Source organism: Jaculus jaculus, chromosome 19 (genome assembly GCF_020740685.1).
Source record: "Jaculus jaculus isolate mJacJac1 chromosome 19, mJacJac1.mat.Y.cur, whole genome shotgun sequence".
NCBI classification, from domain to species: Eukaryota; Metazoa; Chordata; class Mammalia; order Rodentia; family Dipodidae; genus Jaculus; species Jaculus jaculus.
Window position 1 is genome coordinate 54,113,941 of NC_059120.1, and position 18,003 is coordinate 54,131,943.

Below are 18,003 nucleotides of genomic sequence, written 5' to 3' on the forward strand. Positions count from 1 at the left end.
TCCCTATGCTGGGATTAAAGGCTCCATCCCCAGCCTGTTTTCCTTTCTTTTTTTGGTAAATATCATAAGAAGTCAGTGAAGAGCTTTAAGGATGTGAGTGTCTTGAACTGAATTATGTTGTAAATAGTTTTGAGGGGAGAATGGATTGCTGATGGCAAAAATAGAAGCAGGAAGCTGGGCGTGGTGGCACACACCTTTAATCCCAGCACTGGGGAGGCAGAGGTAGGAGGATCACCATGAGTTCAAGGCCACCCTGAGACTACCTAGAGTGAGACCCTACCTCAAAACAAAATAAATAAATAAAAAGTAGAAGAAGGAGACAACTGAAGGAGATTGCTGTAGTCACACAAGTGAGAGTGACAATGGTTTGGATCAGTGATAAAGGAAGACTCAATGGGTTTATTTAATAGATCCATTGATGAAACAAGAATAAGAGAAATTAAAGATAATTCTCAGATTTTGAGGCAAAATACAGAGTTTTGTTAAATTGGAGAGGCCCATTAAATAAACAAAAATGTCATATATTGCCAGGCATGGTGGCACACACCTATAATCCCTAGTACTTGAGAGCCTGAGGCAGAAAGTTCAGGTAAGAGACTAGACTATGTAGCAAGGCCCAGTCTCAGGGAGAAAAAAAAAAAGTTACATATGAAGTTGGGAGTTGGCAAAGTTTGGGTGATCTTTGAGGCTGAGGTTTAAGATCACTTAGTAGACCATGCAGAGAACCAGGAAAGCAAGATGTCATAACAACAAATGTCCATCTTCTGAGAGGCAAAGAAAAGAAAAAAATGTCAAGAATCTATAAATTTGATGACATGAAGGTCATTGATGTTCTATTTTTAAGTTTCAATGAGGTTGAAAACCAAATTAGATTTACAGGATATAAGAAAATGGAGACATGGATATAACACTTTTCAAGATGTTTTGGGTATCCAGGAGATTTTGTGGGTTCAAGAGAAAGACTCTAGAGCATGTTTGTAATCTGATGAAAATTATCTAATAAAGAAGGAGAGAAACTGGGTTTGGTGGCACACACCTTTGATCCTAGCACTTGAGAGGCAGAGGTAGAAGGATTGCCATGAGTTCAAGGCCAGCCTGAGACTACATAGGTCAGCCTGGGCCTCAATAAACCAAACCAAACAAACAAACAAAAAAGCCCAAAACAAAAATCCAAGAAGGAGAGATTAATAATTCACCTAAAGGGATTGGAGAGATGGCTTAGTGGTTAAGGCACTTGCCTATGAAGCCTAAGGACCCAAGTTCAATTCCCCAGTAAGCCAAATGCACAAGGTGGCACATGTACCTGGAGTTTGTTTGCAGTGGCTAGAGGCCCTGGCACCCCCATTCTCTATCTGCCGCTTTCTCTCTTTCACACTCTCTTAACCTAGTCGACAATATGGGAATATCCATAAATGGTTTGAACTGCATCCTACAGATGGGGTTCCCACATATCCTACTGATCAGGCTAAATATATACATACATACTTACATACATAACATGGTTTTGTTTTGTTTTTTTTTGAGGTAGAGTCTCACTCTAGCCCAGGCTGACCTGGAATTCACTATGTATTCTCAGGGTGGCCTCAAATTCAAGGCAATTCTCCTACCTCTGCCTTCCAAGTGCTGGGATTAAAGGCGTGCGCCACCACACCTGGCTTGTTTCGTGTTTTTGAGGCAGGGTTTCACTCAACCCAGGCTGACCTGGAATTCACTATGTAGTCTCGGTGCTCTCGAACTCAGAGCTATCCTCCTACCCTGCCTCTCAAGTGCTAGAATTAAAGGTGTGCACCACTACACCTGGCTTCAGGCTAATTACATTTTCCCCAGAATTGCTTCCTGTTTAAACACAAGCAACTTCTTCGTATATGAGGGAAATAAGCTAAGTCATAGTACATTCCAGAATCAAGCAATTTAAAAGGAAATAGTTTTCACATGGATGAAAATTTCATAGACTCTGGTCACAATACTTACTTTTGTTTCTGTAATAGCAGCAGTGCTTATTTATTGGCATTTTTCCTGTATTAAATGCAAATAAGAACTTTGTCCTTTGTAAGTAAATTCAAAAATTTCAATGTTAGGGCTGGAGAGATGGCTTAGCGGTTAAGCGTTTGCCTGTGAAGCCTAAGGACCCAAGTTCGAGGCTCAGTTCCCCAGGTCCCACGTTAGCCAGATGCACAAGGGAGCGCACGCGTCTGGAGTTCGTTTGCAGAGGCTAGAAGCCCTGGCACGCCCATTCTCTCTCTCCCTCTATCTGTCTTTCTCTCTGTGTCTGTCGCTCTCAAACAAATAAATAAATAAACAATTTAAAAAATTTTTTCAATGTTAATATTTTATTTTTATTTATTTATTTGAGAAATAGAGGGGGAGAGAGAGAGAATAGCCTCACCAGGGCCTGCAGCCACTGCAAACAAACTCCAGAGGCATGTACCACCTTGTGCATCTGGCTTACATGGGACCTGGGGAATCGAACTGAGGTCTTTTGGCTTTGCACGCAAGCACCTTAACTGCTAAGCCATCTCTCCAGCCCCCCAAATTTAAATTTTAGACATAAAGTAGATTGTTATATTTTGAAAGTTGTTTTTGAGTTATAGAAATAATGGTTTCCAGTGGGCATGGTGGCACAAGCCTTTAATCCAAGCACTCAGGAAGCTGAGGAAGGAAGATTGCCATGAGTTTGAGGCCAGCCTAGGCTAGAATGAATTCCAGGTCAGTCAGGTCTAGAGTGAAACCCTGCCTCAAAAAAAAAAAAAAAAAAAAAAAAAAATTAAAATAAAAAAAAGGGAAGGAATGGAGGGAAAGAAAAGAAGGCAAGAAAAAGAAAACAGAGAGGAAAGAGTTTCCAAAATTAGTGTATTCAAATTTTTTTATTTGTCTAACAAAATAAGATTCACCTTGGTTTCTCAACTGCCCTTGTACAGCCTGATAAAGCATGAACTGGCTGCTGTTTCGTAACGCTTGCTGTGTGCATTAATTAATGCTTTGGTTGCTATGGCGAATGAGAGCACAGAAGATGCACCCGGAAAATTAGCTCATGTATTATACTTAACGTAAACCATCATATAAAAAAGATGTGCTTTATATTTTACCATTGGTTGTAACAAAATGTTCACTTTTTAAATTCATTGGTAAAAGGAATGGAAAGGAAACATGCAGGAGAGTTTTTAATTTAGTTTTTTGTTTGTTTTGTTTTTTTCAAGGTAGGGTTTCCCTCTAGCCCAGACTGATCTGGAATTCACTATGTAGTCTCAGGGTAGCTTCAAACTCACAGCAGTCCTACCTCTGCCTCCTGAGTCTGGGATCACCACCATGCCCAGCTTTAATTTAGATTTTTAATTAATTTATTTATTTATTTGAAAGAGAGAAAGAGGTTTAAAAAAAAGAAAAAAAGAGAGAGAGAGAGAATGGGCACACCAGGTCCTCTAGCCACTGCAAATGAACTCCAGATGCATGTGCCATCTTGTGTATCTGGCTTATGTGTATCCTAGGAAATTGAACCTGGGTCCTTAAGCTTTGCAGGCAAGCTCTTTAACTGCTAAGCCATCTCACTTTGTAACTCAAGCTGTCCTGGAATTCACTATGTCACCCAGGCTGGCCTCTAACCTTCAGCAGTGATCCATCCCTGAGCCCATTAGTGCTGAGATTACAGGTGTGAGTCACCATACCTGGCTTCAGACTTTTATTAAAAAATGGTTTTCAGCTGGGTGTGGTGGCACACGCCTTTAATGCCAGCACTCAAGAGGCAGAGGTAGGAGGATCACTAGAGTGAGACTACAGTGAGACCCTACCTCGAAAAAAAAAAAAAAAGGGTTTTATGACGTAGCCATCTTTGTTGAGTATATAATTGAGTCAAGTTCCAAGAGCCTTTCTAGCCTTTCTATCTGGGTTTTGTCCTTACATTTACATAACCTACACCCACAGACAACCATCTATGACATTTTCTTCTCTCTCCAGAATACAAAAATACCCCAGCACCCTGAAAGGATCAGACTAAAGGACAATGCGCCCTGTCTATGTTAGAAGCCCACTTTATTCTCTCCCAGTTCTCTCTTTCTCCATTAAAGACAGGTGTACTCTGGAGGTGGGAGCCAGAGGGCAGCCATGTTATTATGATGTTTTATTTTCTGGATATTCCTTCTTTGCCTATTTTAAAAATCATTTATTTATTTGTTCTGTATGTACTTATTTGTAATCAGAGAAGAGAGAGAGAGAATGGATGCACCAGGGCCTATAGCCACTGCACATGAACTCCAGATGCATGCGCCATTCTCCCTTGCCTTTCTCAGATTTCCTGTTGTCCCACCCCATCCTGTGTGGCCACGGTTCAGCACAGCCTCTTTTCTCACACTGCACACCATACCATCGCCCAGAGTTTGCAGGCCATTGATACGTACATCTCCACCTGTAGCTAACATCTTTTTGTTGTTTTATTCAAGGCAGGGTTTCACTCTAGCCCAGGCTGACCTGGAACTCATTTTTGTAGTTCCAGGCTGGCCTCAAAGTCACAGCAGTCCTCCTACATCTGCCTCCTGAGTGCTGGGATTAAAGGTTTGCGTCCACCACGCCTGGCCCTGTAACCAACATCTTTATCAAACAAATCATAATAAGAAACCTTAGTGAGGGCTGGAGAGATGGCTTAGCAGTTAAGTGCTTGCCTGTGAAGCCTAAGGGCCCTGGTTTGAGGCTCGATTCCCCAGGACCCATGTAAGCCAGATACACAAAGGGGTGCATGCGTCTGGAGTTCATTTGCAGTGGCTGGAGGCCCTGGCGTACCCATTCTCTCTCTCTCTATCTGCCTCTTTCTGTCTCTGTCTGTCGCTCTCAAATAAATAAATAAAAATAAACAAAAAGAAAGAATGATTAAAAAAAAAAAAGAAACCTTAGTGAGAAACTACTGTGTCATCTGTCCAATTAAAGAAATCAAAGTCTTTGAAGATACGTGGTGCTGATACAGATGAGAACGACAGCAGTTTCCATAGTGTATTGGTTACCACCTGTGCCTCACAAAGGAGGAGAAACAGGCCCTTTGCTGAGTTGTTCATAGGAGGCCTTGGAGCAAGCTCTCTGAATTTTTAAAAATATTTCTATTTATTTATTTGTAAGGAAAGGGCGAGGGAGTGAGAGAGAAAGAGAATGGGCATGCCAGGGCCTCTAGCCACTACAAACTACATGTGCCACCTCAGGCATCCAGCTCCACTTGGGCACTGGGGAACCGAACCCAGCTCATTAGGCTTGGCAGGAAAGTGCCTTAACCGCTGAGCCATCTCTCCAGCCCGCGCTCTCTGGATTTTAAATGTATATAACCATGATGAGGGCAAGGCCCAGGATGGTGTGCACGAAATGCTTTGCGTTTATGTTTAAGTGTGCAATGTGTGCTGAGAGAGAGAATCTGAGAGGAAACGTGAGAGATGAGTGTTTGCTTCTCGATGGAGCAGGAATGGGGGAGGCAGTAAAAGAACTGAAGTGAGAAGGAAATTTGGGCTGCGTACTCTTTTGTGTTTTATACCATCACTTGCCTTGATCTACTCCAAGCCAGTACTGACGCTGTTCCTTGGTGCTCGGTTTTGTAACACACCGTCTCCCTGTACAGCCCTGTCTAGCCTGGAACTCTCTGGAGCCCAGACTTGGCCTCAGCCGTGCCACAGTCATTCTGCTTCTTCCTCCCAGGCCCACCAGAGCCAGCCTCAGGCCTCGGCTTTAAATGGCAGCAAGGTGACTTTATAGCAGGCGACGGGCTTTGACTGCCAAAGCACTGTCATGCTTGATGGCTTGATGTAGTGTTTAACTGGGTAGCTTTTCCTGTTATGGTTTGGTTTAGTTATTTCATGGCATTGGGAACCAAACCCAGGGCCTTGCACGTGCCAGGTGTATACAGCTACATCCCCACCCTCAAGTGGTTAGTCTTGAATCAACTGTATTTCATTTATTATTATTATTATTTTTTTTTTGGTGGGGGGGGGTGTCAAGGTAGGGTCTTACTCTAGCTCAGGCTCACCTGGAATTCGCTGTGCAGCCTCAAGATGGCCTCAAACTCACAGCGATCCTCCTACCTCTATCTCCCAAATGTTGGAATTAAAGGCATGCGCCACCATGCCTGGCTCATTTTATACTTTTTTAAGTAGTTTAGTGTTTCAAAGGTAAGATTCTAGGCTTGCAGGATGGTTCAGTGGTTAAAATAACTTGCTTGAAAAGTCTACCAGCCTGGGTTTGATTCTCCACTACTCACATAAAGCCAGATGCACAAAATGGCACATGTCTCTGCAGTTCTTTTTGCAGTGGCAAGAGAGCCTGGTGTGCCCATATTTATTCTGTCTGTCTCTCCTTCCCTTTCCTCTCCCTCCTTTTCTCATAAATAAAAAATATTATTTTTTTATCTTTTGTCTTTTGAGGTAGGGACTCTAGCTCAGGCTGACCTGGAATTCACTATGTCATCTTAGGGTGGCCTCAAACTCATGGTGACCTTCCTACCTCTGCTTCCCGAGTGCTGGGATTAAAGGCGTGTGCCACCACATCCAGCTCATAAAAATATTTTTTTTTAATTTTTTATTTATTTATTTGAGAGCGACAGACACAGAGAGAAAGACAGATAGAGGGAGAGAGAGAGAATGGGCACGCCAGGGCTTCCAGCCTCTGCAAACGAACTCCAGACGCGTGCGCCCCCTTGTGCATCTGGCTAACATGGGACCTGGGGAACCAAGCCTCGAACTGGGGTCCTTAGGCTTCACAGGCAAGCGCTTAACCGCTAAGCCATCTCTCCAGCCCAAAAATATTTTTTAATTAAAAAATTATTTATTTATTTATTTATTTGAGAGAGAGATACAGAAATAGGCAGGGAGAGAGAGAGAGAGAGAAAGAATGGGCACGCCAGGGCCTCCAGCCACTGCAAATGAACTCCAGATGCATGTACCCCCTTGTGCATCTGGCTTATGTGGGTCCTGGGGAGTTGAACCTGGGTCCTTTGGCTTTGCAGGCAAGTGCCTTAATTGCTAAGACATTTCTCCAGCCCTATTTTTTTCTTTTATTTCTCAAATTTTTATTAATATTTTCCATGATTATAAAAAATATCCCATGGTAATACCCTCCCTCCCCCATAAAAATATTTTTTAAAGGTAAGATAAAATAAAATAAAAAGCCAGGCATAGTGGTGAATGCCTTTAATCCCAGCACTTGTGGGAGGCAGAAGTAGGAGGATTGCAGTGAATTTGAGGCCAGCCTGGAGCTACAGTGAGACACTGCCTTGAAAAAAACACCCCTCCCCAAAAAAATAAGATTTTAAGCCCTGGATCCACATAGAGATGTCATAATTGGGGGGCTGGAGGGATGGCTTAGTGGTTAAGGCATTTGCCTACAAAGCCAAAGGACCCAGGTTTGATTCCCCAGGACGCATGTAAGACAGATGCACAAAGTGGCACATGTATCTGGAGTTTGTAGTGGCTAGAGGCCCTGACATGCCCATTCTCTCTGTCTGTCTGTCTGTCTGTCTTCTGTCAAATTAATAGTAAAAATATATTTAAAAAGAAATATCATAATTGATTCTACCTAGTTACTTGCAAAATACCTCTTCATAATTACAAACTTGCCTACTTTTTTGCATCTTTTTCATTTGAGAATTTCTGCAATTCAGAGACTACCTGAGCTTATTTAAATAGCTGCAATATCTGATTGTTTCATGAAGTCCCACAAGAACAAATACTCTCTTGGTTAATTGCTTCAAAGTGCTTTAGAAAAAGACAAAGAACAAGCTGGATGTGGTGACACACACTTTTTTTTTAATTGATTTTTGTTTATTTTTATTTATTTATTTGAGAGTAACAGTCAGAGGAGGAGAAAGAGAGAGAATGGGCACACCAGGGCTTCCAGCCACTGCAAACGAACTCCAGATGCATGCACCTTCTTGTGCATCTGGCTAATGTGGGTCCTGGGGAATTGAGCCTCGAACCGGGGTCCTTAGGCTTCACAGGCAAGTGCTTAACCGCTAAGCCATCTCTCCAGCCCAACACACACTTTTAATCCCAGCAGAGGTAGGAGGACTGCTGTGAGTTTGAGGCCAGCCTAGAACTACAGAGTGAGTTTCAGCTGAGCCTGGGCTAAAGTGATACCCTACCTCCAAAAAAAAAAAACAAAAGGAAAAAACAAGAGAACAAATGGTAGGGAAATGTACAGTTTCATGGGGTTTTCCGTGATTTACACATAAGCATGTATGTCCCCTGACTAAGATGTCTCTATTTTTTTTTAAGTTTTACTTTATTTATTTATTAGAGAGAGGGAGATGGAGAGTGAGAATGGGTGTGCCAGGGCCTCTTGCCACTGCAAACAAACTCCAGACACATGGGCATCTGGCTTACATGGGACCTGGAGAATCAAACCTGGGTACTTTTGCTTCATAGCAAGCATCTTAACTGCTAAGCCATCTCTCCAGCCCTGTTTCTATTTAGTTTCATGCCATAATTTCCAAATAGGTGCTTCTTCTTGACATAGTTGTAATAATGGAATTTAACAACATTACTTGCCTACTAAGATTAATTTTATTTATTTGTTTTGTTTTGTTTTTGAGGTAGGGTTTCACTCTAGCTCAGGCTGACCTGGAATTCACTATGTAGTCTCAGGGTGGCCTTGAACTCACAGTGATCCTGCTACCTCTGCCTCCTGAGTACTGGGACTAAAGGCGTGTGCCACCATGCCCAGCTCTAATTTTACCTTTTTTGATGGCATAAGAAAAGTATAACAAGATAAACATTAGCAACTTTGAAAATACAATCTTCTTGTTGATATCTTCAGAAGGAGCTAATAGGAGATGTATTGTCTTTTGTTATGGAGTCTTTCTGATGACTGTTGTAACCAGGCAAACAACACAGTGCTGCTGCCCCAGTGAAATGAGTGGTTCTCTGATGCACAGCTTGCCCAGCGTGAAAACTTCACTAAGCTGCTTCTTGTTGTTGTGTTTGTTTCCATGGTTTCCTTTTCTTGGTTTATTAATGAATTAGAAACAAAAGACTTTAAGAAGATATGGAGGACTGGGGAGATGGCTCAGTGGAAGGCTTGCAAAGCCCGATGGCCCATATTTGACTCCTCATTACCCATGTAAAGCCAGATGCACAAAATGGTACCTGCATGTGGAGTTCATTTGCAGTGTCAAGAGGTCCTGGTGCACTCATACTCTCTCTTACATAAATAAAAGTATTTTCTAAAAAGAAGAGGTGAGGCTGGGCATGGTGGTGCACGTCTTTAATCTTAGCACCTGGAAGGCAGTGAGGCTACCCTGAGACTATATAATGAATTGCAGATCAGTCTGAGCTAGAGTGAGACCCTGCCTCAAAAAATAAAACAAGGCAGTCGGGCATGGTGGTGCACACCTTTAATCCGAGCACTTGGGAGGCAGAGGTAGGAGGATTGCCGTGAGTTCGAGGCCACCCTGAGACTACATAGTTAATTCCAGGTCAGCCTGAGCTAAAGTGAGACCTTACCTCATAAAACCAAAAATAAAAATAAAAATAAAATAAAATAAAACAAGGGGGCTGGAGAGATGGCTTAGCAGTTAAGCGCTTGCCTGTGAAGCCTAAGGACTCCAGTTTGAGGCTCGATTCCCCAGGACCCATGTTAGCCAGATGCACAAAGGGGCACACGCATCTGGAATTCATCTGCAGTGGCTGGAAGCCCTGGCGCGCCCATCATCTCTCTCTCTCTCTCTCTCTCTCTCTCTCTCTCTCTCTCTGCCTCTTTCTCTGTCTATCACTCTCAAATAAATGAATAAAAATAAACCAAAAAATAAAACAAGGGCTGGAGAGATGGTTTAATGGTTAAGGTGGTTGCCTGCGTAGCCTAAGAACTCATGTTCACATCTCCAGGTCCCACATAGCCAGATGCACAGTGATGTAAGCATACAATGTCGCACGTGCCACAAGGGAGCGCACATGTCTGGAGCTCATTTGCAGCAGGCTGAAGGTCGTGGAGCACCCATTCTCTTTCTCTCTCTCTCTCTCTCTGCCTCTTTCTCCCTTTCCCTCTCCCTCTCAAAAATAAAAAAAATAAAAAATAAAATAAAATAAAAATAGGGCTGGGGAGATGGTTCAGTGGCTAACAGTGCTTGCTTGCAAACCTCACAGCTGGTGTTTAATTCCCCAGGACCCACATAAAGCCAGTATAAAGTGGTGCATGTATTTGGAGTTTATTTGCAGTAGCAAGAGGCTCTCTTTCTCCCTGTGTAATAAACAAAAATATTTTTAAAAATAAATAAATAGGGCTGGAGAAGTGGTTTAGTTGTTAAGGTGCCTCCTGAAAAGCCAAAGGACCCAGGTTCAATTCCACAGGACTTATGTAAGCCAGATGCACAAGGCGTCACATGCATCTGGAGTTTGTTTGCAGTGGCTGAAGGCCCTGGCATGTACATTCTCTATCTGCCTCTCTTGTCTTTCTCTCACTCACTCAAATAAAATAAAAACTAAAAAAAAAAAATAAATAAATAGATAATTTTTAAAGAAGAAAAAGAAGAGGAGGAATTACTAGATAACACTATCAGTTTATGTGTTCCATTCTTCTTTTTTTTTTTTTTTTTTTTTGGTTTTTAAAGGTAGGGTCTCACTCTAGCCCAGGCTGACCTGGAATTCACTACGCAGTCTCAGGGTGGCCTCGAACTCACAGTGATCCTCCTACCTCTGCCTCCCGAGTGCTGGGATTAAAGGCATGCGCCACCATGCCCGGCTTTTTTTTTTCTTTTAATAAAGGGAGTTTATTTTGATTCATGGTTTCAGTAGGTTATAACCCAGAAGAACAGGGAGGGAAGGGTGGATAAGAAGAGTGGACATGGGAAAGTCTTAGCTGTGTTCCAGATGCAGGAACTGAGGTTCCATTCTTTTCTTCCATCAAAATACTAAGTGCTTTTAGTTCCTGTGTGGTGAGAGCATCCGAATGTCTAGTATTTTACAAAACATCTGGAGGTCCTTGGACAGAAGCCATTGTAATGGCGCTGTCCCCTCGTAAGGACCCAGGGCTCTCTGAGTAAGAGAGCAGGCCCGTAGCGCAAGCATAAAGTGCTGCTGTTGTGATGTGTGCTGCAGTACGGCGCTCGGCAGCCTCTTGAATATAAAGGGATATTTCTGCATTTGCTTCTAGCAAATACCATTGTGCTATTCATAAATCTGCAGCACAGAAATTAAAAGACATCCGCTCATAAACAGAAAGCAAATCACTATTCAGCATTTCCTTCTCTGTTTCCTGCCAATTTCAGATAATTAAAACTTTTTTTAAATCTTTTATTCTATTCTGTTTAATTCTGCTTCCTCTACCAAAAAAAAAAGAAAGAAAGAAAGAAAGAAAAAAAGGAGGAGGGGAGATTTGGAAATGGAAACTCTATGCATATAACAACACATCTTTTCCCTTTCTCCCCTTATCTGGCGACATACCTCTCGCTCACTGACAGACCTCAGGATATCATTGTCTTCATAATTGGAGGATCCACCTATGAAGAAGCTGTAACAGTTTATAACCTGAACCGGTCCACTCCTGGAGTGAGGATTGTCCTGGGAGGAACCACAATACACAATACGAAGAGGTAAGAGACACCTTGCAGTCCTGTGGTTCTGTCCCCTTCCCAGAGAATGATGCCATAACTCCCTGTATCGTGGAATGGCTGGTCAAGCATGGCGCAGCACTGTTGGTTTGTAGAATCAGGTCATAGAAACTTGAGCATCTCTGAGATAAAGACCCTATGTTCGCTAGTCATTAGGCCAAAGATGAAGGACCATCCTGTGCTATAAACACTCATGTTCTTTGAAAAACGTGGCACCGAATTCTGGGTTTTTCTAGTTTGTTGATAAACTACCTTCAATAATCAGTAAGAATACAAAAAAAAGAATGAACTTTCTCAAGTAAGTCATTGTCTATTTGGCAATCTAGAACATAAGCAAGAAAGTGAGTGTTTGAAGAGGCAGACGGGAGAGCCGTGGGTTCCTAGAGTGGCTAAGGGAGATGAGCGGGCGTTTCTTGGAGGAGATGGTGTACAAGCTGGGCCTCGGTGGAAGTTGAGATGCGGAGGGACCACATTTGATTGAGAGTCTCTCCCGTGAGCAGGTTAGGAAAGCTGTAGGCATCACACACGTACAGGTAACTACACATGGTAATGAGTGTAAAAAGTAAAAGTTTGATTGAATGCTGTCATTCTGGAAGGCTTGGAGTGCCAGGCTGAGGCTTGTCTGGGAAATACTGAAGATATTTTTTAGGCAGTGAAATTACAAGAGGATAGTATTCCATGTTCGCTTACAGATTTGCTGTACTTGCTTTTATATTGCTTGTGTTCTATAGGAAAGCTTATCCCGTGTTTTGTTTTCTTACTACATACTGACTTAGGAAGATTAATTTGGCATTGAGGATAGAGAAAAGATTTTTAGACTGGAGAACTATGACAGGATAGTTGAGCTTAATGATTGGGAACCCTGGGAGATCTATGCTAACAAGGGTATATATAGATAGCTGAAAGCCATGAAAAGTACTTCTGTACTCTTTCATTGTGTATTGTTTGATTTTTTTTTAATTTATTTATTTGAGAGAGAGAGATAGGCAGATAGAGAGGATGGGCACACCAGGGCCTTTACCTAGTGCAAACTCCAGATGCATGCACCCCTATGCACCTGGCTTATATGGGTCCTGGGGAGTCAAACCTGAGTCCTTAGCTTCAGAAGCAAGTGCCTTAACTGCTAAGCCATCTTCCAGGCCTTGTTTGATTTTTTTGTTTTGTTTTTCAAAGTAGGGTTTCGCTCTAGCCCAGGCTGACCTGGAATTCACTCTAGTCTCAGGGTGGCCTCGAACTCATAGCAATCCTCCTACCTCTGCCTTCCAAGTGCTAGGATTAAAGGCATACACCACCACACCCAGCTTTTTTTTTTTTTTTTAATTCTGCGAGTATATAGAAAACAAAACCTCCACAGTGTATCCATAGTCTATCTCAGCCTCTCTCACAAATAGATTTACCCACTTCCCCACCTCCATTTTGTTTCTTTCATCCTGGCCCTTTCTCTTACCCAACTTTCTTTTTACTAAAGAACGCTGTTAGTCATTCTTCCAACTATCATTCACCTTGATAGGCCTAAAAATGTGCTAGTTCAGTGAAGTTTAGAATTCTGGGTTGATAATTTCTTTTCAGCACTGAAAAACTGTATGACAAAAAAAAAAAAAGCAGGTGACAATGGAATATTATTTTCACCTGTTACTTGTAAGCAGCCTGGAGAGGTGATGCTCAGGCTGCAAAGTGCTTGCCTCACAATCATGAACACATGAGTCTGATGCCCAGAACCCACTTAAATGTACCAGGCATGGTGGTGTGACTATAATCCAGACACAAGGATCCCTGGAGCCGAAGGTCAGCCAGTCTCGCCTAATTCTGGAGCTCGAGGCTCATGAGAGATGCTGTCTCAAGAAGGAGCAGCTCCCAAGGTTGTCCTCTGGCTTCCACAAGCACACACTGACATACACACAAATAGGTGCACCCACACACACATGAACACACGCATGCAAAAACAAGTAAAAATAACTAAATTTTAAAAGAAGTATGCAATCAATATAATTCTTTTTCATTTGGAGACACTCTCCTCTGTCTCTGTTCAAAGATCTTCTCATCCCTACCGGCATAGTCTTAATATTCTAATGCAAATACGGATTCATTTCTGTTTTGTACTTAGGTGTGTTGGTGTACATGTGAAAGACAGAGGACAGCCCCACGTGGCACCCTCTTTTTAGGACGGGATCTCTCTGGCATGGAGATTACTGATCAGGCCAGGCTGCAGGGCCGTGCTGTCCCTGCCTTCCTAGCACTGGCTTGCAAGTGCACACCGCCATTTCAGCTGTTTGTTTTAAACACGGGCTCTGGAAACCGAACTCAGGACCTCCCGCCTGCAAGGCAACACTGAGTGAGCTATTGCCCTAGGTTTCATTTGCTGCCTTAAAGGAAAGTTTAGGAGATGGCTCAGAGATTAAGAGCCCTTGCCATGGAAGCACGAGGGCCTCTTGGGCAGGAGATAATCAAATTCAGCTCCCCAGAACCCATTTAAAAATCTAGGCATTGCCTGGTGCGGTGGCGCATGCCTTTAATCCCAGCATGGTGGTGCACGCCTTTAATCCCAGCACTCGGGAGGCAGAGGTAGGAGGATTGCCACGAGTTCGAGGTCACCCTGAGACTACATAGTGAATTCCAGGTCTGCCTGGGCTAGAGTGAGACTCTACCTCAAAAAAAAAAAAAAAAAAAAAATTCTAGCTAGGCGTGGTGGTGCACGCCTTTAATCCCAGCTCTCGGGAGGCAGAGGTGGGAGGATTGTGAGTTAGAGGCCACCCTGAGACTCCATAGTGAATTCCAGGTCAGCCTGGGCTACAATGAGACCCTACCTGAAAAAAGAAAAAAAAAATCTAGGCATGGCCACAAACATCTGTAACCCCAGTTGTCGGGGGCAGAGATTGGAGAATCACTGATAGACAGCAGCTCCATGTTGAGGGAGAAACCCCCTCTCAAGAAATTATGCAGCTGAGCAGTCAGAGAACACCGATGTTCTCCTCTGGCCTCTACGTGTATGCACATAGGCACATGCAAATGCACACACATGTGCGTGCACCATATCACACACGCACACCCCACACACGGACAAAACAAAAACAAGGAAACAACGGGACATTTCAGTTTTCTCTTAGTGTCCAAGCTACTGAAAACATAATCTTTGTTGTCAAACTAAGAGGTAAGGAAGCCCTGAAAAAGCTTTCTGCCAAATCCTGACGACTACAGCCAACGTTGGTATTTCTTTGGCCCAACTAGCACATTTGACCCAACTGTTTACATGATGGCAGACAACAGCAAGAGTCCATGAAGTGTCAGACAGGATTGTTTATTGGCACCCAGCCAGGGAAATCTTCAGGGAGAAATAGTTATTTAAATTTTAAAGGTCAGTTATTATAAAGATTGAAGTAATTGAAGGCAACACACAAAGTTCAAGTTTGAAAAGAAAGGTTTGATTTTCATAATGCATGTAGGCTCACTTAGGTAGTACCAACCTAGTCAAGAAAGTCACAACTCTTCATTTTCTTAAAAGATAAAGCAGAGCAGAGTTTATTCAGAAGAAAAGTTAAAGAGGCAAAGACGAACAGCCTCGCTGTTAGAGGAGGATCCACAGACTGGATGCCCTCTTTTTACGGAGCCTGACTACGTTGCTTAGCTGGTCTCAAGCCATGCTCCTGCCTCAGCATACTACATAGCTAGCTAGCTTCCATCATGTCCAGGGACCGCATTATTAAATCCTTGAAATCCTGGGGCTGGGGGTTAGCTCAGTAGAAGAGTGTGTGCCTAGCATTCATAAGGCTCAGTGGGAAGGTGGGGTCCTAGACTCTGAGTAAGGGAAATGCTAGTATTTTATAAAACACACACACACACTCATATATATACACACATACATACATACATACATACATATATATATTGTTTATTTGTTTGTTTTTCGAGGTAGGGTCTCACTCTAGCTCAGGCTGACCTGAAATTCACTCTGTAGTCCTAGGGTGGCCTTAAACTCATGGCAAGCCTCCTACCTATGCCTACCAAGTGCTGGGATTAAAGGCATGCGCCACCGCACCAGGCAATGCCCAGCTTTGAAAAACATATTTTTAAAGCTAGATATGGTAAGGCTACTGCAAGCTAGCAATAAAAACTGATACGGGGCAGACCATGTCAAATTAAATAATTCTTTCTGTGAATTATGAATTTAGTGGAGAGTATTATATTCCATGTAGTACATGGGTTATTTCTTAAAGAAAAGTCCGTGGTGGGCTGGAGAGATAGCTTATTGGCTAAGGTGCATGCCTGCAAAGCCTAAGGACCCCAGTTCAAATCTCTAGGTCCCATGTAAGCCAGATGCACATGGTGGCGCATGCATCTGGAGTTCGTTTGCAGTGACTAGAGGCCCTGGTACACCCGTTCTCTCTCTCTCTCTCTCTCTCTCTCTCTCTCTCTTTCTCTCTCTCTGTCTTAAATAAATAAATAAATAATATATATTTTTTAAATGCTCATGGGGATAGAGAGATGGCTCCGTGGTTAAGGCACTTGCCTGCAAAGCTTAATGACCTGAGTTCAATTCCCCAGTACCCACGTAAAGCCTGTCTCTCTCTTTCTCTCTCACCCTCTCAAATAAATAAATAATTTTTTTTTTATAAAAAGTAAAGTTCAGAGAACTAAACAACAGCCATACAGCCTTGATCTCAAGTCTGCTTTTAGATGTGCCATGATGGATGCCATCCTCATACACTTGGAAGCATGGTGCATGTTGCCTCAACAAGCAGCTGGAATTGTGGGTACTCCAATAAACAGGAAAGAAATCATATCCTGTTATTGTGAGTGGTGTGTGCTGAGATGGAAGCCATTATCTTTCCCGGCTGGAAAATGTTTATTGTATGATATTTCTGGATACAGCTCACTTGATCTTTACGACTCTTAAGGAAAATCTGAGATTATTGCAGACTTATTTTGCGGACAAATGTCAGAAAACATCACTTTCTAAAACTTACATTAACCACCACTTTATGATTTGGCATAAGTTACTCAATGTGCTAGGTGTCTCAAAATTGGTCCCTTGTCTTCCAGAAGATTACAGGTCTCCTTGTCTCTCAAGTGGTCCTTTTAACAACTTTCATGACTATTTCTCATATATTAAGATTGCCTTTACTGTAAACTTAAATAAAACCTGAATTCCAAACATAACTAAAAATCATAGGCCTGGTGTGGTGGCGCACGCCTTTAATCCCAGCACTCCGTAGGCAGAGGTAGGAGGATTGCCATGAGTTTGAGGCCACCCTGAGACTACATAGTCAATTCCAGGTCAGCCTGGGCTAGAGTGAGACCCTATCTCAAAAAGCCAAAATATAAATATAAAGAATAGAAATAGTAGCACATGCCTATAATACCAGCACAAGAAGTTAAGGCAGGAGCTAGCCTGGGCTGCATATTAGGATCTTGTCTCAGGAGAGAGAGAAAGAGAAGGGAGGGAGGGAGGAAAAGATCAAAAAGCAGTTCTTAAGCTGGGTATGATGGTACACGCCTTTAATCCCAGCACTTGGGAAGCAGAGGTAGGAGGATCACCTTGAATTCGAGGCCACTCTGAGACTACATAGTGAATTTCAAGTCAGCCTGGGCTAAAGTGAAACCCTACCTCGGGAAGAAAAAAAAAAAAATTATTTCTTTCTCTCCCTAGTATATTTTCAGAATGAATGAAGTTTTTGTTGAGCAAATAGTTTTTTGTTATTAATTGTTTGGGGATGGGGTTGGCTGTACTGAGAATCAAATCCAAGGCCTTGTATATGCTAAGTAATCACTGTACCATTGAACTATCTTCATGGTTTTCTGATGTTTTTGTTGTTGTTTGTTTCTTTGTTTGGTTTTTGAGACAGAGTCTTGCTGTTTAGTCCAGGCTAAGCTCAAACTCTGAGATTCTCCTGCCTCTGCTTCCCAAATGCTAGGATTGCAAGTGTGTACCACTAATCCCAACAAAAGAATAAAGCTTTTAGGCCAAAGAGATGGCTTAGCAGGGAAAGATGCTTTCTTGCAAAGCCTGACAGCTTGGGTTCAATTCCCCATTACCCATGTAAAGCCAGATTCACAAACTGGCACATGCATCTGGAGTTCATTTGCAGTATTAGAAGGCCCTGGCATGCCCATTCTCCTTCTTTGTCTGCCTCTTTCTCTCTCTCTCTCTCTCTCAAATAAATAAATAAGTTATTAGATAAAAAGAATAAAGCTCTTTTATTTTGTTTTTATTTATTTATTTGAGACAGAGATACAGAAATAGGCAAGTAGAGAGAGAGAATGGGCGCATCAGGGCTTCCAACCACAGCAAATAAACTCCAGATGTGTGCACCTCCTTGTGTATCTGGCTTACATGGGTCCTGGGGAATCAAACCTGAGTTCTTTGGCTTTGCAGGCAGGTGCCTTAACTGCTAAGCCATCTCTCCAGCCCAGGATAAAGCTTTTACATAAGTAAGTTTTGTTTC

The 18,003-nt window shown here is 42.6% G+C and overlaps 1 protein-coding gene across 1 annotated transcript in view; it reads left to right on the top strand.

The window, feature by feature from the left end:
- The window catches only part of Vps45 (vacuolar protein sorting 45 homolog), a 73,292-nt gene that overhangs the window by 41,574 nt on the left and 13,715 nt on the right, over positions 1–18,003 (top strand). Inside the window, exon 14 of the mRNA XM_045138701.1 lies at positions 11,414–11,545. Within this exon, the coding sequence (XP_044994636.1) occupies positions 11,414–11,545 (132 nt within the window). The remainder of the gene's footprint in view (positions 1–11,413; positions 11,546–18,003) is intronic.